The sequence below is a fragment of the Trichogramma pretiosum genome, unplaced genomic scaffold (assembly GCF_000599845.2).
Source record: "Trichogramma pretiosum strain Unisexual culture from Peru unplaced genomic scaffold, Tpre_2.0 scaffold48, whole genome shotgun sequence".
Taxonomy (NCBI): Eukaryota; Metazoa; Arthropoda; class Insecta; order Hymenoptera; family Trichogrammatidae; genus Trichogramma; species Trichogramma pretiosum.
In genome coordinates, this window is record NW_019641228.1 from 452731 (window position 1) to 475624 (window position 22894).

Below are 22894 nucleotides of genomic sequence, written 5' to 3' on the forward strand. Positions count from 1 at the left end.
TCTCGTAGGCTTTGATAAGTAGCGCATGACTGCTACATAAGGATGAAAAGAATCAAAGCTCCCGATGTGGCACGCGTGCGAGTGTAAATACTTTCTCTCGGCGGTGAGCGGGTGAAAAGGCTTCCGGGCAGGACGCGACGAGGCCTTTTCTCCTCGTCTACTATTACAGAAGGTTATAAGGTCGAATTAGCGCATTGAATCCAGCATGTCCCGGGCTCGACTTTGTCACGCTCGATTATGAATGCGGATTAAGCCATTCAAAAAGGAGCAGCAGCACGCCAGCCACGCCTGACGCAAGCTCAGACACGAAAAAGGCTTTCAATTGAAAGAACCGAAAAGGAGATTATTTCTCTGCTCATAATGCTATATATATTAGAAACTTCCTGCTTTTGCAGGACCTCGTAACTTCTATTTTACTCGCGCTCGATTTGTTTTTGATAAAAATCGAAATTTCCTTAACCTTCGGTGAAATTTTGACAGCACGAAAAATAGGAGCGACTGCTGCTTCGTGAATAGAGCCTTAAATACTCGACGTAGGGACCTGGGGTGCTACGAGGATTTGTCAATACACTTGATTGCTTAGGAATAATTAAGTGTAATATGATAAACGACACGCGTGGCAAGCTTTACCATCAGTTTTATTCGACGTTGATGACGTTAAATGTATTGCAAAATTCAGAGAAAACAATTCAAATAAATTTAAAAAAAGCTATACAATGGGGCTTTTTCACAAAATCTCTCCTATCATGGGGTCTGTATAAAATTATTTAGCGAAATTTCTAAAATTCTAATTCGCTAAAAAAGTCTCTGAGTGGACCTAAAAAACATTTGTGACTCAAGTTGTTGTTCAAAATTCTGAAAAATCACACGCATTCTTTGACTTATTCGTAGCACTTTTTGATGTATAAGGTTTTTATGTATGGTTGTAATCGAGGTTTCCAAGAATGAACATTTCTATTCTTAAATTTGTTCAATGAATAAATAAAAGAAAATTTTGAAATTATATATAATACTTGGATCACAATTAAATCAAGATTTTCTATTGTAAGATAACTTTTCATTGAACAATTTACCGTTTTCAAATTCTTCGATATTTCAACTGATCACGTCGATGCTATTAATTATTATTTTAAATTAAACAGGTAAAAAATTTTTCAGATGTTCATTTACAACAGAACATCATTCGAGCAGTTGAAAAAACTTCCCACGTGGCCGTGCATACTCGACTTTTCTATATTATTCGCTTCGTTCGACGGCGCACAAAAAAGCGCAGCGTACCTATATCTATCAGCGAGTGCAAGAGAAATAAGGTTACGCGAAGCTACACAAATGCAGGGGAGGCACGAGCACCGATCAGTGAGCGCGCATGCAATGGACACGCTGCGGCAAAAGCGAGCAAGCGGACTCTCGTCACTCACGAGCACCAGGTAATCACTCCGAGGAGTCTAGATTATCACACTCGATTGATCGTTTTGTACAGAGTCAACCCTCGTACTTTACATGCTTAAAAAAGTATCACTTTAAAAAATATGCTTGCAAAATTTTCAAAAAGTTCGTACGCTCCGCTAGGCCAATTGTCAGCTGCGCGCACCTACTAACACGCCTAAGTGCATCAAAGCAAAGCTCGTCCTAACAACAGAGACCAAAAGTTAGCAACACTACGAGTTGTTTAGCGTTGCGAGCCATTGAACTGGTAAACCAATGTGCCGAACACAGCATGCAAGCCTTGCAGGAATGTACGTGTATATGTAGCGGACAAGTCTCAAGAATGTTCTCCGAAATTAGTCACGTCGAAACTTGGCCGATTGAATTAGGATGGCAGAAGACTTTGTCAATCTCTGCGAGGATGTGTTTAAGAGCACTGTACCACTGCCACGTGTAATATAATTGAGTTGTCTGTTCCGCGTCAGAAGCAATGAACTCCTGCAGGGAGCCTATCACGAACCAAACAAAGTATGATACTCCTTTTTTCAAGTCTATCATTACTATATGAAAAAAATCGAATGGAATAATGACCAGAAACAATTTTCTTTCATTCTAACAGTTATTTATTTTCATTATTTATTAGCTTGATAATAGTAAATACTGTTACATAATATACATTTCGTAGGAATGGTGGGCAATCGGCAAACACGTTGTATCGTTTACTTTAAAAACTTTTACATGTATGCATCATTATTTTCATTATAAAATACGTGTATCATAGTATAATAATCATTCAATCATGTTTAAAATTATCACTACAAGTGACGTAAATAAAATTAAAAATCATTTTCTTGTACTTGTTGCCTATACTTTTGTTGTAGTGTTATAATAGCTACCACTATATTTCTACATTATACAATTATTACATTTACTAAACTGTTTGACAGCTCATTAGATTTAAATTTTTTATTTAGCATTTATATATACATTAATTTATAGTTTTTCTATTTCAGATAAGAACTTTTAATTTGGCATGGACGTAGATTAGTAACTGTTATAGAAATTGCCGATACTTAAAAATTCTCATACATTATTTTTATTGTATAATTTGTTTCATACCCTTTTATGAAACTTTTTTGCAAATTTAATTGTATAGATGTCTGTGAATTTCCAAAAAATTTTAATTGAAGTATAGAATCAGTCTTACATTGAACGGTGGTATAGGCCTCGAATTTTACACGATAAATTTGAAATTTATTCAGAAGTAAATTAATTTTTCAGAAAGCCATAGACTTGCATATATACATAATTTATACAATCAAACGAAATATAAACATTATTCTAATACTCAAGTAAAAATTTACACTTTTTTCGTATTTACGCCTATAAATGACATACGTAATTTAATTGACTCCTTGACTGCTTATAAAATAAACGTTAAATATCGAGTGTTATTAACTGAATTCCATTTCATGTTAATCACGACATTTATTTAAAAAAAACAATGTTACTTTTTTAACCATGCAGTAATATTTTTCGTGTTTGATGTATTGTTAAAGATACCTGTAAAAATCGCTAAAGTTAGTCTCGCAAAAAGGTACGTACATCAAGCGCTTGCTCATTTTTTCGTGTACATAAACACGCAATCTTAGTTATCACAATCGGCCCATACTACAATTATAAACATTCACTCTTTTTTTTTAATACATGTCGTATAGCTTGAAGTGTTTTTCGTTTTGTTTGACAAACCAGAAAAATCACTATCAATTAATCCTTAACACATGTAAATTGATACAGAGTATACTATATTACTATACTATATTTTTCAAAAAAACGTGGATCAATTTTAAAAATTGTCCAATGAACATACAAATTTCTTATTTAAGCGTTTGGACATTCCTAAGGAGGAAGTGAAATAATTTCGTCAAAGCTTGACACCGTTTAATAATTTTGTCCACTTTCAACATTTGTCGTTTAAATTGAATGTGTCCCATTCGGCATTATGAAATTCGTATGCGACATGTATACATTACATTTATAATTATAATCGTGAACTATGATAAAAATCGATGTATAAATTAGTATCACATGTCTCTTAAATCTTAAAATTAAAAGAAATTGTTGGACTTAATTGTTCGTATAGTTATTTTGTCTAATTCAGCTGTATATTGTTAGTAGCACAACTCAGTCTCTAAAAATTTTTAAGATGCTCTCTAGAAGTTCATAGACGCACATAAATAGTTTTAACTATCGTATAGACTATCCTTCTAAAGTTACAGTTAATAATATACGCGTATGACTTCTCCAAATTCTTTGGTTGTCTATACTATGGCGTCTGACACCTTGGTGTATAATACCGAAAATTTTCAGGTATATTTTATCAAAATTTCAAAAAGCGTAGCTCAATGGATAAAATGATCATAAAAATGGCAGTGTTGTATTACATATTGGCTGGTTTAGAACAATTTTAACGGATCTCGTAAAACTCGTACAAATTATTCCATGAGCTTTCCAAAAAAATTACTGATCAATTTAAAACGATGTTACATTTTATCATGAATTACTCTATGAGGTGTTTTTCAAAATAATAATAATTTAAATTTTACGTCTTGTTCATGATCTACGCCTTAGCAATATTCAAAATTAATCAATTACCACGTGGTCAAGGCAATTTTTCCAAGGCATTAGTTTTACAATATATTAATCTATCGGTCAAAATTGAAAGTTTGACAGATTCTAAGATTGTTTTGCCAATTTATTCTCTCTTTAATAATAAAATTACCCATTAAATGTTACATATAACCAGACGATCAGTAGTTAAAATTATTTATTGTCTCGCATTGATAATACTATTATATGTTAGATTTTAACTTTTAACCGTGGTACGAATAGTTGAACTGAGTTTTCTTCACGAGTTAATTCTTGCAATTTTTGAGATTATTCATAATAACCAATAATATAATAAAAGATACTTTTCTTTCATTTCAATGTTTGATGCTCAATTTCTGTTTTCAGCAAGCAATAATATTTATATTTATATAAATTTGGAAATTTTAGCTCATAAATTTGTAAAGGTTGATTAGTTTTAATTTTCTAATAATTTATAGAGTAGTTTATTATGTTTGATACGTTACAAATAAAAAGGTTACGATCGTTGAACTTTGTTAATAGATTCACTTACAAAATCCAACATATTCAACTTATTATTTTTGAAAACACATAATTGTAATGTCGTATTTTATTATTGTAAGCAACTGGAAGTGAATAATGATCAAGTTGAAAGAAGTTTGTCTAATTCCAATAACCACTTCTTCAAAGTCAGTCTTTGAAGAGTATTTGAGAAAAGATTTAATCAGAAGAGTCGAATTGTAACGTTTATCAAACATCATTCGACCTAGCCAAGGAGTATATAGCATCGGTGAGTCAAGAGTTTTCAAGCCTCGACTTGACGGTAATACTTTTTAATTCCAGAGAATCAGCCTCAATTACGCATGTGTGTATAGCTTACTTTCCTCTTTACTCTCTGGGAGAGTTTCAGAGGAGGAGCTCCGCCGCAATGAGAGATTCTCTAGTCTCGTATTCTCAGCAGATGGTTTCGAGGGGCGCCGACTTGGTGCTCGGGTTCTGGGTGAAGCTGTCGCCCATGCTCGGCATGCCGTGGCTCGTCGTGCTCAGGCCGTTGCCTTGACGATTGGAATTGGCCCGAGGATTGCGAGACCAGAGCCGTTTGAGGGCCGCTCGGACCTGAGGCTGGCAGCCGACCACGAGGAAGATGAGAACGCCCTGAGCTGCGTTGCAGAGGTCCGTCACGTACCACAGGAAATCGGGCCCACCCGCCATCCACGAAAGCACGTCGAAGATCCAGGGGACTCCCATGACTATGACCAGCTTTAGACACACTTTACCCAGTGCTGCCCTGTAAAATGAAAACGATAAAAATTTGTAAACGTTGAATCGAATGAATTTTCGCTAACTCTTTGAAAGATTGAATGACATTTATAACAATTGTCGAGCCGAGGCTTAATTGCTGCAAGATAGTTCGATTAAACTTGCAGAAGTGTTTTAAATAATAAACTCGCAGAGAGCACGGAACTAAATGTAGTTTGCAAAGATACTTCAGAAGCTGTTAGGCAAGTTTTCGATAGTTTTCGGTCTCACACGTATACACCAACGCTAAATTAATTTGCTTTTCAAATCCTTTGAATTTCACGAACTCTCGAGCCTGCTTGTACGAATGAGGATTGAAATGCGTTGATAAAAGTAAGATTACATCTCTGCGCGAGTGCAGTTGAAGAGAAATTTTTCTACCAGCTCGAGTATTATAACAAACGTACAGAAGAAACTTATATAACGGAGCTTTTTCTGTAGTTATTAGCGCAGCTTGATTGTTTGTTTACATAGCCGCATATTGTAAGAAAACACAGTTCTCGTTATAATACAATGTTTCGACGTAAATTCACGTTGATAATTTTATTCAGCAAATTTGAAAAAATACAACATACATAAATATGGTCGATTAGTTTTTCAATTTAATATGCAGTTTAAATTATGAAATTTCTGCAATATAAGCAGATGTAATTTTTAATGCATATGAACAAGCGAAACGTTATTATTCACAATTAAAATATGAAAACATGTCGCGCGCGGGTCTGAAATTAGCTGCAGAAAATTAAAATTAAATCTCTCGGCGAGGAAATGGCAGAAGACAAGCAATACAATTAAACGCGCGCGCGCGAACCAGCTAGCTCTCTACAAGCGAGATGAAAAATATACGTTGCAATAATTTGACAGCCATATACGTATTATATATAACGCGCTGCGTTTTCTGTCTTCTCGGAGCCCACGCGCGCTATATGCAGCAGCATGTGTATCGTTTCTCTGTTAACTCGGGAAAGCAGTAATTAAACGTATATTTATCAGTGAAACGTCGATATAAATTCGATTGTTAATGGGAAACGCACACGACCGAGGGTCAGCACGGCAATCGCGCGCAACTCTCTGCGAAGTATATTTGCGCCGATCTTTGCGCTGTTTCGAACAATAATTATTGCACCGTGGGCTATATACGCGTGAAAAACGTATGCACGATCGTTATGAATGTATATAAAGTTCACGAGTGCCGTCTGGGACTCTTGTGCGCCACGCTCGGCTGCATTTTCTACATATGCCAAGCGCGAAAGAGAGGAAAACTGAGCGTAGAGACCTCATTCGCGTATCTATTTCGGTGACTCTTGCTACCCATACCACCGCTACTGCACTCGAGGCTAATTATTGCCATTCTTCTCGCTCTCTCTCTCTCTTTCTCTCACGCCTGCGTGCGATATTATATTATACGATACGCTCGAAACGCATGAAGCGGGCGCACTCGCGCAATATTCGTTCTTTCGGGGTGGAAAAATAGGTTATAAAGACGCGGCAACGGCGGCAGAGCTATCGGAGAGTCCGTCCGAGCGCGGCTGGACGCGCGACGTAGCTTAATCCCCGACGCTAATTGTTCATGTTCGCGCGACTGTGAGAATTGCTTTTGCCTCTCTCTTTCTCTCGTGCAGCAAGCGCACCAAGCGAAACGCCTGCTACCCGCTGCGAAAGAGAGAAAAAACGAACAAAAAAGACCGATCTTTCCGCGCGAACCACACATGCATGCAGAGAAAAAGAGAGAGAGAGAGAGAGGGACGTTCGCGTGTCTTTTATTTTTATTCTTAATTTTCCAGAACGCTGGGCAAAATCAACGGCAAACTTTTTGATATTTATTTCGACGTTATCATCGAGCGGATGTGGGGAAAAAGCTCGACACAAAAACGACCATTGCAATTACAAACTTATATTTATTGGTCGAATTATCGAAAGCAATAAAATTAATTGCAGCGCGTTATTGGTCTTTGAAAATGTGTTACATATGTACCGTAGGCAGAATAATAACAAATAATTTTTATCGGTGTTAGTTGTTCAAGTAGATTGTGAATGTTTCAAATGACAGGTAATTGTGTTAATAACTCTTAAAATTTGAACCCAATTTAAAGGCATTTATTATATTTAATTAACTAAAAAACTATAAAAGTGATGAAAACTTATTCATTCCACAATTTTTCCGTTTCATCGATTATTATATTTACTTCAATCACAAAAACGGCTCTGTACAACTTTTACCAGTATTTTATCTGAAATACCTGCCTTTTAATCTTAATGTACCATCGTTTAATCAAAATAATGTCATCAAGAGCCATCAGGCCTGCTTGTAAAAAAGTCAGTGTAAGCAGTTATTATACGCGACGGTGCGCACAGTCAACGATCTCAAAAAACATTGCAGCAGCAACAACTGCTCCACGCGCATCGATTTCCGCACTGTAATTTGTACGTTTGATTATATACATTTTAAGCGCCGTCGTTGTCGATATGCCACATGCGGGGTGTAGGTATACACAGGCGGCTGAGGCAGACACGCGAAATACGAACCGTTATGTTGCAGTCACGCTCGAAATTAGTGAATTATGGGAAGCCGTGTGAAAAGTGTGTTTATAATGACTGCTGCGAAGGAAATTGAAGTTGTCGAGGGTGGCAGCAAGTACCTATGTATGTGCGTGCCAATGATATGCTTGATCTTGATTCACTTGAGGATTTTTACATAAAAATTTCGTACCTAGTAAAGATAATATTTCGGTAGCAGATAAATAAATCTTTCTTACCCTGCTAGACCGTATTATTAAAAGTTCAGTGAAATACTATTTTTTGTGTCAATGATTATTTTTGATCGAAGAATATGATTACGAATTCAAGGCTTTTCTGCAATCGTAGATGAAAAGTGATATTGTCAAATGACAAGATCGTGAAAATATCGAATGACAGTAAAAAATGAACGTACTTTGTAATAAATAAGAATAATGAACAACGCCCTTAGTTACAAGGATTAATTATATAAAGTAAAAAAGCTCGGGGTGGTTCACGACAGTAAAAGTATCACCTCACTACTAATTTTCTGCATTTTTGTTGGGAAAATTAATATCCAAGTTTCAGCTGAAAATTCTAGCACAATATGGAAGCACGGCAAAGATTGCACGTATATATAAAAGATTCCAGTTAGCTTGTGATACGCTAGACCTAAAGTCCCTGACGTTGTCTCGTATCTCATCAAAAATTAATCAACATACCAAGAGTCGAGCCGCCGCTGCCGTCGCTGCGCCAGTCGCATGAGCGCAAGCAGATGAAGCGGTAGCAGCATCAGCTTGGCGACGCCACGCCATGTACCGTTTTAATTGATTAAACGAGCTGCTGCTGCTACTTGTGCACAAAAACTCGAGAACAACACCTCGAGCCTTGAGACCATATCCTACATTACAATGTATATACTTTGGCAAAAGACTCGCAAGCTGCTTCTTCCATCTCTGCCGCTAAGGGCTAAAGAGGCGAGCTTCTAAAAAGGAAACTCGAGACTATAGACAAAATCCAGCTGTAGGCGAGCAAAGCAGTGCGTGCACGCGCGAGGATTAGGCTATATATACCGTGGCTGAAAGAAAAGTTGCACAAGTCCGCCTGCGTTACTCACGCGTCTTGTGCTTCAAATAATGTATCGCACGCACTAACCTGTCGTAAAGGCTATATAACAAGTTTTATATGCGCGGGGATGTGGCGTTGAATAAGTGTCCGTGCATGCGTTCGTTAAGCGCGCCTGTGCGGCAGACGACAACGGCGCAGGATCGTTGATGAAGCGCTGCTAAGGCGAAATACTGCCCAAGAGCTTTTACGCCTCGCGCAAATCATTGTCGCTTTAGGATGAAAAGGAGAGGCGGCTTATGGGTCGTAACGATTTTTAGAGCCTTTTGAATGGCAAATGCACATATTAACGATACATACACGTACGTAACAGTGTGCGCTGTGTTCCATTTTGTTTTACCTCTTTAGAAATCGTTAAACTTCTTACCTGAATGAATATGAAATTAAAAAAAAATAAAAAAAAGTACCATACCTACGAAGTCGACGTTCATGTGCACTTTCTAAATTCCTCGGTATTATACGTAAAGTTCTGCAAATAAAAAAAATTTAAAAAAAAAAATTATCATAGAGTAAAATAAAAAATTGAAGATTCTCCATGAGTACTATTACAATGATTTATTCTACGATGTTTGTTCTACTTTCAAGCACGCAAAAAGATTGTTTCGCTATCTACTACCGATCGTCATTGGAATCATGTTATGTTGGAAGTCTAATTATTTCGATGCTATCGCTACTAACACAAATATCTTGTTAATTAACACTAAAATTGAGGAGTTGATTTTTCAAAGACACTGCTCGGCAACAGAGCAACACATACTTATAAATAAATGATTTTATAATCATTTTTTTTGCCATCGTAAGTAGGCATAGAATAGATGATCGAGCAACCTTTATCTAAAAACAAATTTTCATTGAGAAAGGCAAAAAATGTTGAAGCGAAAAAACTGAGGTCAGTAGATAAATTCCATAGCTGTTCATGTACGAATAACTCCGTATTTCAATTATAATTTCGCGTACCTCCTTTTTTCGCCAAGGCCAAGGGAATACGTAATAATTGTTTGTAAATCTATGCGCGCGCGCGCACGCACGAACTCGCGGCGCAACTTTTACATGCATTTAATCCTTTGGTTTTTTCACAAAAAAGAAAATGAATCCGCGCAAGATGGGAGAGATTTTGCGGCGTAGTACTATAATACGCATTGGAGCGCTCAAAAACTCATTCTGCGTTGCGCGATATATATTCTTCGAACGGCTCGCCTTACACCGAACGTCGAAATGGAATAACGCAATTACGCGTGCATAAGAGAAGAAGAAAAAAAGAAGAAAAGGAGGCTCGAGTGCGGAATGATACGTGAAACGGCCACGCTCAGCCTGGGCAAGCTAACAACGCTCGGTGCAGCGTGATGAATTATCCAAGGAATTTTATGTGGGAAAAATCAGCAAAGAATATATATATATTATATACGTAGGCAGCAGTTAGATACGTATACCTATAGCATACGTATGAGCGAGAGAAGGCCGATGAAGAGCTGCTAGTGCGCGGAAAAAGGGTAAACAACGCGTTCGACGTGTACAGAGGAGAGAGAGAGACTGATTGAAAAATTTTGTCGACGCATGTTGCGCGGACAATCTGTATCATCGATGTACGTGTGTGGGTACGTACATATGTATAGAGTAAGCAACGTTGTTATAACGACTTTTTGAATGTAACGAATAAACGCACCTGTGCGCCTCGTGCCTGCATCATCGAGTTATCGTAATTGCGACGCATGTCACTCCGGGAGCTCCGGGCCCAGCTTCACCGCGCGGCTATAGTATAAAGATCAGCTCGTCGCGATTTGCGCGAGCAGCTGCAGGCCAGGTTGTTTAGATTTTTTTCGCCCCGCTACGTGTATACCGTAGGCTCGTTTACATCGTCCCTCTGTTTCTCTCTTGCGATCGATAAATATATTTCACTCTGCTTTTGCCTCGCGACATCGGTGTTTATCGATAGCCGAAGCGTATACCAACGACTCGATTAGAAATTATATCCTCGCACATCGAGTATTGTCCCGCAGTAGCAGCAGCGGCTTTCCCATTGCGATCGTATTGAAATTTGTAGTAACTGTTATTGCCGATAGGCTATATAAGCTGTACATATACGGGCACAATTGACATTTACCGTCGTTTATCGAGGAAAAACATTTTTCCAATTCGTTCGCGCCTGCAGGAAAACGATACGTATAGCAGAGAGCGCATACGAGAAGTAAAATAAAATTCAAAATAATTTTTCGTATTCAAGCGCACGTCGAGCGCGAAGCCAGCATAGAACTTGCGGATAAAATATACCATTCTCGGCTCGATTCTCTCTCTCTCTCTCTCTCTCTCTCTCTCTCTTTCGATCCTTGGAAGCTTTATGATAAAGTTGTAAAAATTGGAGCCGCGCGCGACCGAGGCTAGCTCGGCATATAAGACAGACGGGCGTATACAGTACATACATATACAGTAGCCGAATAGCGAACTCTTTATTGCCGCAAGCGCAAGCGGGATGGAAGTTTCACGCTAGCCAGAGGAAATCTTTGATGGCTTCTGAATGGTCGCTCGTAAAAAATAGCCTGACGATAGAGAGAGAGAGGAGGAAACAGAGCAACGGTTATATTACAATCCATCTTCAGTTCAGAGACACACATACACTTTATATATATCCGCGCGCTCGCGCGTTTCGCGCAAGTTTATTGCTCGTATAACGTGCTACATATCTCACGGACTTTTATATGCCGAGAGGAATAGATAGATAGATAGAGAGAGAGAGAGAGAAGAGCTAAGCCGAGCTGCGAGGCATATAGAGTGCACGAATCCGTTTTCAATTGTTGAAATAATACGGCGCGAATCGGAATCGATCACGCGCAAAGTCTAAACTCGAGACTGCAATGCAGTGCGCGCTTATTCGAGGATTATACACTAATTGAACGATTGACCGTGAGAATATGGCACCACAGACGTACAGAGATCTCGGCATGCCATAGCGTCATAGAGTCGAATAAAGCCGCGTTCGAGCCTGCACACATACTTATACATACATATAATTGCCCCACGTCGTTTCCGATATGTATAAGCCTCGCGTAGGCTGTACGCGCGAGTGTAACATCCGAAGGCGCATCGCGCGGCTTAAAAGCAGAATTACACGCGAATTATGTCTTCCCTTTACGATTTTGATCCCCGTGCACGTACCTACTATAGACATAGACGCGGCGCAACGAGATGGCTCGGCAACGTGAACTTGTACGCAGTTGTTATGAGAAAGTCCTTTGTGGAATTATTTTCGAAATTATTGCGGTCGAACCTATCGAAAACGGTTGCAAGCTTGGCATTCGAATGGCGAGGCATAGCTTCCTTTAGCGACGCGCCGTATAGCTGCGACCGCAACGCTCACCGCAATATGGATGCCGATCTTTGATACAATAAGGCCTCGAGCTTTTCAGACCTCGAGACGAGACCCAGACGCGCAACAGTAATAAACGCATTTGTGCAAAGCTGCAGCGGCGTACACGTTTGCGCGACGCGTTCGCAAAACTATGAGTAGCACGACGCGTTATGCACGTTGCCCCGAACGTGCAGCAACGTCACCTCGTTTTCCTTCAAGAAATGATTTAGAATGGATTCATGCACGTGATTTACACTGGCTGAACTGTATAATATAAGCGAGGCTTGTGCACAGGAGAGCGAGAGAGAGAAGCCCTGCAGCCGCATGATAGATGAGCTCTTGGTTGGGTAATTAACGAGTTTATAGCCCTTCATAACCGTGTGCATATACATGGATATATATATACGCTACATACGTGCAGTACGACTGCAGCTTGCCTCATTAGACCCGTATTAATAAATAGTGTACTGCACACATTTATATACGTGTGTGCGTACGCGCAACTATATACATAAGCTTGCAAGAAATCAAGTGGAAATACGAATAAAGCGAGAAGGAGCTTTCCATGCAACATTTAAGATTGTTTAATACCGCTTTGGTTCATAAGTAGCCATGCGCGCAATTTATTTTTAGGTATTCTTTTTGTAAAATGAACGATCGTTACGATTTTCAATATACACTTGATTAAGTTGAGCTGTTTGCGTTGGATATTATAACATACAGCGGCAACCAATAACATTATCGATAGATTTTTAGCGAAAATTTGAACCGAGATATTATGAATTATATTTATTTCTGTAGTCGGATTTGTTAATTTCGATTTTGATGAGTACTGGCGGTTGTTATTACCGGTGTTTTTATTAATTAATTGCGTTTTAATGAGTTTCAATCAAAATTCGAATGTTGTGTGTTGTACACATGCACAATATAACTAGAGTTTTCATCAATTCCGCACAGAGTAGAGATAGCCAAAACCTCGTGATTAAATAGCAATTAATTAATAAAAAACGCCGTTAATAACAAGATATAACTTACAACAGACTTCAGTCATGATTTGCAGTGGATATTTAGTTTTATACATTTTACACATATAAAGTGCAGCTTTCATTTACTTTCGAAATGGACCTTTGACTAACGTGTATCAACCTCGAATTCAATTAAGACCAAAATGAAATTTAATAAAGCACATATGTGTAAGTTCGTGATTAAATTTGCTGTACGACCACTTTTCTAGCCAAACATTTCAGATCGTCATATTATACGAAATGATGTTGGACTACGTATAGGGACGCAAATTGGATTTGCTGTCAAAATATAGAAAGAACATTTCACGTCATTTTATTAAAAAAAAGAGAGAGAGGGAAAAAATAAAAAGAAAAAAGGTTGAAAGGAGAAATCCAAGCAACTGCTTTTGCCGCAGTGGGACGTTTTATGATTTCTTCTAGTTGGATTGCACGTGAGGCAAAGGTGACGGCGTGCGAGGCTCGCACACACGCGGCATATACCTCCTTTGTCAATAGGTCTTCAAAGAAATCTCTTGACTCTTACCTCTCAGTCGTGCTTTTTACGAACTCGCCCTTCCACAGGCCGCAAGTCAGCTCGTGAGCCGTCGCCGCAAAGAAGAGAAGATTTATCGCCAACAGTATGCCGATCGGTCCGAAAAAGTAAGCGAGAATCTCCATATCACCTGCAACGAATCAAAGCAAAAAATTTATTTAATCAATATTTTGAACCATTTGATATTTTAATAGTGATAATAGGTTGACATTTTGATTAAGCTGGAAAAGCAAAGTGCCGAAACTAATAAAGCAAGTTTATCTCGCGCCAAGTGTGATTAATAGACTCTCGAAATCACCGATGAAATATCGAGCACATATACGCGCTGTGTACACGCCGCCGAAGTAAGCACAGTTAACTGCATCGAGCAGATCTATTGGAAAACAGAAGTTGTTGCCGTTGATGCCTACTAAGTTTTCGGCCAACCATGATTTAGTGAATTATCGCCTCCGCTCGCTAATTGTTTACTCTCTAAATACGCGCTGGACTGCAAGCACATACTGTATTGTATTTATGTATCTCACGACAGGCTGGCTGCAGATATTTCATTGCCGGGGAAAATTTACGGACAAGATAAGCCAATGTATGATTTGGCTGTAGTCATTCTGATCGTTGTTTTATCACTGCACTCCCGAACCCCGAATTATTTTCATTTTTATGAAGCAATTTTTTTGCTGTACTTTTTGGCTAATGGACGAATTGCGCGCGCGATTTTACTCGACCTACAAACTTGGAGTTTTAAAACATTGTTGAAGAAAAATCAATCGAAAAGGTCTGTACACAAAAGCGTATAGGGAAAAAATAATTTACGGATCGCATTTGGAGCCGATGTGTACATAAAACTGCTAGTCGAGCAAGTGCATTGTAAACTTCGGAAAGTCGAATGAATATAAAATGTATATATAGCCTAGCATGAATAGAAATACCCTCGCGGTGCACTTGGTGGTTACACTTTTTGTGACCTCCATTATATACCTAGACGGCGCAGCGACACTTGACCGCACGATAGTCCCGCGCGTTCGCAGCTGACATAAAGCTGCGGCTTACTGTACAAGACATTCCATCTACAAAGAGCGAGCGTCGAACGCCAAGTGTTCGCGCTTGGCAAGAGTATCATAATTATTATCTGCGCCGAGTTTTTACCGACTTCTTTCGATTTCGACGATAATTTTTTTCTTTGCTGACGCGATTCCACGTGGTATATGTCGAATCGAAGTTCTCCTCTCATACATGTGCAAATGTCGAAAATAAAAGCTCGGAGCGCAGTGAAAGTGAGCACTGAGTAAGGGAAAAAGTTGGCGTATTCCTAGTACGTCCTAGGCTGTGAAAGAAACGTTAACTTTTTTTACGAGACCGTCGAGAAGGGCTATGACTTTCAGTCACGCGTTATTTCACGCTAGCTGCGCGGCGCATTTCCCAAGCTCTTGGTCGGTTATTTTCTTTTTTTTCTTTTTTAAATCTCTAAAACACGTTTACGTATCCTGTGCAAGTTGTTTAATTTTCAGTAGCGCGTATAGCGTTACAATAATTTTTTCAATGCATGACAAAACCACATTCGTCAATAACGCTGCACTTGCCTTCAGCCGAAGCTCGTTCGTTATCTCGGCATGCTTAATTAGGTGCGCGTAGGTATGCGTTATACCAGATGCTCGTCGTAACAGGAGAATTTTATATATTTTACATTCGTTAGCCGGTCATTATAACGCGTGTCTGAATTCGGCACTGTATGCGCAGAGATTTTACGCACATGCAGGCGGCGGAGTTACGTACATGGCTGGGCGCGCAGATCGTGATTGAATTTGTATTCATTAATAAAATATCACAACCGGTGCTCTCTGCTCGGTGCCCACCAGAGCCAAGAGAACTGCCACTGTGACCCAGTTGGGCGCATCCAGCCTGTATATAATACGTGCATTATGGAGAGCGCGAGGCATGTTTATGCGAAACACGTGACTGCAGCATCCTCGGCGATATTTAATACGACATAATCTTTGCTCGAGCGATGGAGCGAGCGAAACTCGTTTCGGCAACTTGTGCGGCGCGCGCGTCAAAAACTTTCAAGATCACGGGCACTCGCCGCGCTCGAGCTCGCTCGCACTTACGTCACTCGAGCGTTGCTACTCCTCGTCGACGCTCCTTTTAAATGCCTATAAGGCTCCGGGAGCTTTGAGCACGGAGCGGCCGCGCTCTTTTTTTACCCGGCGTCGCTGATATATATGTAAGCTAGATGCGCTCGGATTCCATCTCTTCCGGCGCGCGCTTCGCCGATACATCAAAAGAAATCCGCGTGCCGATTTCTCATGCCCTTGCAGGAGCTCTAGATGGTTCACGGCTTTTCAAGATTAGCCTTTTTTTGCTACACAGATCGGTTCACAGTTTTTTTTCTGCCAATCTAATAGTTGAGGATAAAAAAATTTGTCAAAACGCGATACGCATAATTCTTCTCGTCTTTTTTGTCCTCGCGCTAAAACTACGGAAGCTACACGCGTATTATGCTAGTCGACTTGCACAGATTCGCGCGCGCAAAGTCATAAATTGCATTATCGTAAAGAACCCATGAATAATCTGTTAAGACGACTTATAACTCGCGAAAGGCGAATGTCAACGAAAAATGCGAACGCGCGAGATATGCGTCCGAGCAACTTGACAGGTTGATATTATACTGCGCTGTAGGGGTGTACGAGACGAATCGCTGCGCAGCTCGCGCGACTCATACATACACATACATAATCTATATACGCTATTCGCCGGCTTCGCTGTACGTTACGCTGGATTGGCTTTGCGCCAAAACGTTATAGATTAAAACGCTTAGGCTTGTACAACGTCTTCTTTTCCTATAGACATTCAACGCGTATATGTATATGAGCAAGCCAAGGCATAGAGCAATACAACCGGAGAATTATGACATTGCAGGCAGCGCAGCGATACATACCACAATCTATATTATGTTCCGTATAATTTGTGTATATACTCGCATACATGAACTATTATGCTCGATATTTCCAATTTGGTTGCTTAGCTTATTTGCAATAAAACTCGAAAAAGGCTCAAAAAGCGGAAAACCGCCCAAAATAGCCCCTCTTGACGTTTTTGCACATTCTTTTTAAGCCCCAATACTAAAATTTAGCAGGTAGTAGCTGATAATTTAAAAAGTTCTGTGAATGTTTTGTAGATAAAATTCTGGATCGAAATCAATTAGATTTTGAGTTTTGTATTTCTGTCTATCGTAAAAGTCTTTAAAAGGCTCAGATCACTAAGGAGTATTTTTCTTCTAAAATTACCAACAAAAAGACTTTCGTGCACTTTATTGTTTAAGTCGCTATGTAAGTAAAGCTAGGAATTTTTTAAAATATTTTTTATCACAGCGTGCGGGAAGTACGTAATTCCCGAGCAGTAGTGTAATAACGATACTTCTCGAAATTACATACTTCCCACACGGCTGAGCGTGCGGGAAAGAAAAACTTCCCACAACTCGTAATAAAAAATAATATATGTCACTCGTGCGCGTGGTGATTCTCGCCCTCGTCTCATTGTCACCATCGCTGCGCTCGGGCGTCAAACTGAGACTCGTGCGAGAATCACCCACTTCGCGCACGAGTGACGTAATATACTATACTATAATCAACCCATTCGGAAAAATGCCAACTTTGAACCTCTGAAAAATGGTATTATAGATAATCCCAAAAATTTTAATAAACTTGGGACATTTCTGATATCGGAAAAAAGTTTTTTATACTTGGAGAAAAATTTTTTTTTGGCCATTCGATTTCACTAAGAATTGTTAAACTCAAAATCGAGTATATATTTTAAATAGTGAATATCTTAGAAATTTAATGGTTTTTGTTATATTTTTAACCGAAGAAAATACAAAAATAAAGATGCGTGTGTTAAGAATAGTTTCAAATATAGAGAACGTCGTTTGTTCGATTGATCTTAAAATCTAATTTTTTAATTATGCTATCAAAGTAACAATAAATACATATACGTTTACTTAAACATAAGAACAAGGATGTAAGAATAGCGAATTATGAGATATGTTCATTAGGCCACTCGGCGTCGTCGTCGTCGTCGTTGGATTTCCCCTCATACATATCGAGCAGCAGCAACGAGTGGGTGCGTAAACACGCAAGGATTGACAAATTTACATGGATGCAGTGCTCGATGTACAGTCCCAAGCTCCACGGCATAATCCGAAATAAATTGCCAGAGTCGGCGGCGACGCGTCTCTCTATTTTTTTGCAGCATCCACGACTGACTCGGAGTCGGGCGCCAGGTCGATTTTCCGCCAAACAATCATCCCCTCGAGATGCCAAGCAGTAGCTATGCACTCGAGTGTTCGACCAGGTGAATCTAAATCCACGAGCGATTCCATGTGGGTCGGGGCAGGGCAAAGAGGGGCTGGCATGGAAACGCTTATCGGCCTCGCATTAGAATCAAGCTCTGCGACTGCACCAGACGGACTGTGTCTCTCCCAGTTTGCCTGTCTGCTTGCAGATCTATACAGACATAGCTTAGTACGATGAATCGAGCACCACTGCAATCACGGAAGATACATATACGCGCCGAGATTATATATACTGCGTGTTGTATTGTTTAATTGTCCAGATAGCAGAGGCTGAGGTGTCAGTCTTGTCCTGTGTACATACTGTCCGAAATTGATCGACACCAGCCAACGAGCAAGGCAGGACGGGGGTAACGACATTGCAGGCGAACTATAGAGGCTCGCGTGATTCTACTTCTTTTCTTGGTCTTATATCAATAGCCACTGCGTCGCTGTGGTTTATAGGGAGCGCCATTGACTGTCCTTGTTGCGTTGACTCTGCAGGATTAAGGAGGACGCGCGCACGATGCTATCATAGTTCAAAGGACTTTATTTGCACTATCTGGAGAGGTTGGAGCGACAATTTACAATGTATACGTGCACCGGCTGGAAATTTATCGTCCGTACAAATATCGCATTGAACCACGAGCTCTTTCGTGGCTGGCGCGTTGCAAGCCCAACTGACAATATAAACATAAACCTCTTGGAACGGCGTCGTAGCAATAAAAGCGCTGTTCTAGAATTTCATTGTCTCTTAAACTTTATAACTGTGTACGTAGTCACTGCTACTGTTTTTTTGTTTTCCTTTTTTTTTAGAATCTGAATTTTTTGTTTGTCAAGTAAGTCATCTAGTCTAGTTTAAAACATATGTTTCGGCTCAATACCAATGAATGTAAACATTTTTCAATATCTTATATATTTTATTTTAAATTACTTTTAAAACTCAAGTCGTGCTAACTCAAAGTATGTTTAATTTGAGTTCCACTGCTTTTTTTTTATGTAACTCACATTATATTATCTGAAAACATTTTGAAGCATCTAATTTGTTAACGTTACTAAACTTTCAATTTTTTTGTTTCTTCCATGGGTAATTAGTCGTGAAAAAATCGTTAATAATAAATAATCAGGCTAATGAATTAAGTATTCAGCTACTGCTTTTCGTTATTTTTTTCAGAGCATAGAATTGTTTCATTCGGAGAATAAGCTTGGAAATCCGTACAATGTACTTTTACATCCCATGAAAATTTATCTCCTATACTGAAATCACACTCAGAATATTTACAGCTAAAATAATTCAGGGTGAAGCTTTTAAGAAGGGGTTCTATATATATAAAGAGTATAGTGCAAGTTTTATTTTCTTCCTTTCCTGTTGTTTCTAAGATCACTATACTGCAGGAAAAAATTAAATGTGCACAATACTTTCTTTTAAGTAAACAAATTTTAATTTAACTTTCTGCTATAGCTAGTCTATTGAGTCTCGCTTACAAATGAAATGGGTAGGGCAACGGAGGAACTGTGTGTTTTTTGTCTTTATTCTTGAATATGGCAGTACCGCAAAAAAATGAATACAAGAGATGCTGCTCGAGTTTTACAAATTTTTTAAATTATATTCATAAAATAATTTACAAAATGCTAATGTAAATATTAATTGCAAAAGGCAATACGTCACAAGATTCAAAAAAGTATTTTTTAATCGAAATTAATTAAAACAATGAAATCCGTTTAATATCAGCGTTTTATGAAACATAACATCGGATTTTTCATTTCTAAAAATATTTTATTAAAAAATGGCTTGAACGTACAATGTGAAAATATTCGTAATTCAGCATTAAACATTAATTTTTCTCCGTCAAAACGTAAAATGTAGGGACCGTATGTGCTTTTCCAGGGATTTTTATTACAAAGAGTATCAATCATTGTTCGTACGCGTGCTATACGTATACAACAAAACGAGCAGCGAAATTTACCTGCAATGCACTATTTTTTTTTCACTTTTCTCCCTTGCAAAAACTTGAATTTACTTCGACTCATATGAATGAAAAAGAGATTTCATGCTGATGAATTTTCTTTTTCGCTGTGTGTATGTGTTGTGTATGTGTATTCGGCCTCGCGCACAATTGTCAGGAACGCGAAGGTTTCTTCCGTACCCTCAAGACGTCATTATCCTGATTTACCTTGACAGGCCTCCGAGGCTTGCGCCGAGGAGTGAGAGAAAAATCGACGCTCGGTATCGGCAAGAGAGGTGTTTGTGTATAGATATATATAAATCGAGACAATTGCGATGCAAGCGGCTGCGCCATGATACCGCGTGTAAATAAAAGCTTTACCCTGAATCTGACGGCCAAAACGAATACATAAGGTAAACAAAAGAAAAGTATTGCGCGCAGATCGGCGGAGTATGCGCGGTGAGCGAAGAAGCTGAAATAAAAATAAAATTTTGCCTCTCAACATGTTTTTCGACACTTTATACACGGCGTTGGGGCGATGTATTTTTCGAATTAATGATTTTCTCTCCACACGTCACGAGCAATTGTTTCGCAACATTTTTGGTGTTGTCTGCAGTTCAAGTTTCAATTTACTTTCGGAGAAAACTTAACATGTAATACGAATATTCGCTGTTTTGTTGAAATAACTTTTGCCTCGCAGGGTAAAAATCGAGGTTTTAAGAAAATATGCTGTGAGAATTTATGAAAAGCTCGAACTTACCGTAAAACCAGCACTGCTTCTCTCCAAATCTCGGCCTGAGGAAGGTCTGGCCGGGTGTCTCGGGCAGATGATCGAGGAACGCTGCGAGTCCGGCCACGATAAGCGGACCGCCCCAGGCGTATGCGCTGTAGAATCTCAGCCGTATCATTTCCTGGCCCTTTTCTAGGCTGGCCGGTCTCAAATCTCTACAAAATTAGAAGCGTTCAGTTTTATCAACAGATGTTCATAAAGAAAATCTTTTAATTGCGTATAAAATTAAATTTATTGAGAGATTATTATTAAACATGAACCTAAATTATGACAGAATTTTAACAAACATCGACTATCGGGAAGCTAACGGACAGGCTCGTTTTGACGTAGATGAACGCGTGCATATGGCTGTTGTATATTATAGGCTGCCCCACAGCGTATACATCAGAGGCTGCATCGGAAAACGTAGCGTATAGCTTCGATTATATGAGCTTCATTAATGTAATCCAAGGATAAGCAAGGCTGTACGCGCGTCGGATTTTAACCGTAATTTGCTGCACGACTGGAAATAATGGACGGATTAGCTACAGCTACTCTTGGTGTATCAGGAGGTTTATAATTATAGCATATTTCGTGGCAGCACTCATTGCCAAAATTCACGTCTACCGCTGTTATCATGAATAATTTAAACAGTATACTGCCTAAATTATTCATGCGTATAGCCATCGAATATATCTGTAAATTGAGTTATAAACGTTTTGATAATGCATTTACAGAAAATAAAGGTTTGCGGAATGAAAAAATGACTATGTTTTGTACAGCAGGCCAATGAAACCAATTGGTCGTGGCTGCAAAAACGATAAGCTCGCGTATAGAGAGCAGGAAAACCAGCAATCCTCTACGTGTCAACGTGGTAATCGGTCGATTTGTCGCACGCGCTTATTGCTCGCTCCTTCGCCGCGCCTATGTATGTGGACCACAAAGCCAGAGATAGAGAGAATCACATGCGCGGAAACTCCGATTAACGCGTGTGTATCGCGTTAAAATCGAAAATTGCATTTAGCCGCACGCGCGCATGAGAGCAGCCGAGCATTGCACACTCCATCTCTGCGCTCGTGTGTGCAACTCTATACCCGATTTCTCTGCCGCAATACGTTTTCCTGCGCTCAGCTCCGGCACTATTATGGCTTGGCGTATTTTAATTTTTTTCCCCCTACTTCTCTTGTTAATAAAAATCGCCGCGTACGAAAATTACGCTCAACTGCTGTCTCGCTTTGAAAATTTTTTTCCTGGCCGAGTTAATCGCACGAATCTGAACTGGGCATCCATGCATTTTTTACGCATCGGTAAGGATTCAAGTAATTTTACCATGCTTCGATTGGATAGCAATTTTACTGAATTAAAAAGAAATAACATTTCATTTGATACGTTCACATATTTTATGAAATTCATAATTGCAATGGGGCTAGGGTACTGATAGTATAGTTATAAAATCCAAAAACAGAATCGAAATTAGCTCGGTTAAATCTGACCAAAATAAATCGCGAGTTTAATTTAAATGTTGCGAGCTCATACAACTCCAAAGGCATTGAAGGATGGATTCTCTACATGTCACGTGCGTCAAATTTTCCAAGTTGGACAAATTTTTGCGTAAAATTCAGCTCGTGATTGGTCGTGGTGTTGCCAAGACTCGCAAATCTATTCAGGTGAAAGGGACAGGCTCTTGTTTGAACAAGTTAGCCGCTTTCGTGAATTCATATCAAAGCTGAGTTTTTGAAAAGGAATAACGCGAGAGCGCATGTATGTGTTTGTTCTTTGTTGAAAAAACGCATTATTTCGCTCGTAAAAGAAATACTCCAGAAATCCTTTTGTTGATTTAATCAAATATTTTTAAAAAAATTTTTATGCATTTGGTTCAATTAAATTCTTTTTAGCGAGGGAATTATGCAGGAGTATTATACGAGGAAAGATAAAATTTCGTCGAGACAAGTACAGTATCGTAGTCTGTTTGTGAGTGCAAGGAT

At 39.1% G+C, this 22894-nt stretch overlaps 1 protein-coding gene across 1 annotated transcript in view; it reads right to left on the minus strand.

Moving 5' to 3' along the window:
* Window positions 1–2030: 2030 nt before the first annotated feature.
* The window catches only part of LOC106650225 (probable G-protein coupled receptor Mth-like 1), a 53977-nt gene continuing 33113 nt past the window's right edge, over window positions 2031–22894 (minus strand). The window contains exons 2-5 of the mRNA XM_023458322.1: window positions 20901–21085; window positions 13865–14003; window positions 9386–9442; window positions 2031–5341 (exon numbers count right to left, since the gene is read on the minus strand). Of these exons, the coding sequence (XP_023314090.1) occupies window positions 5008–5341; window positions 9386–9442; window positions 13865–14003; window positions 20901–21085 (715 nt within the window). The 3' untranslated portion in view covers window positions 2031–5007. The remainder of the gene's footprint in view (window positions 5342–9385; window positions 9443–13864; window positions 14004–20900; window positions 21086–22894) is intronic.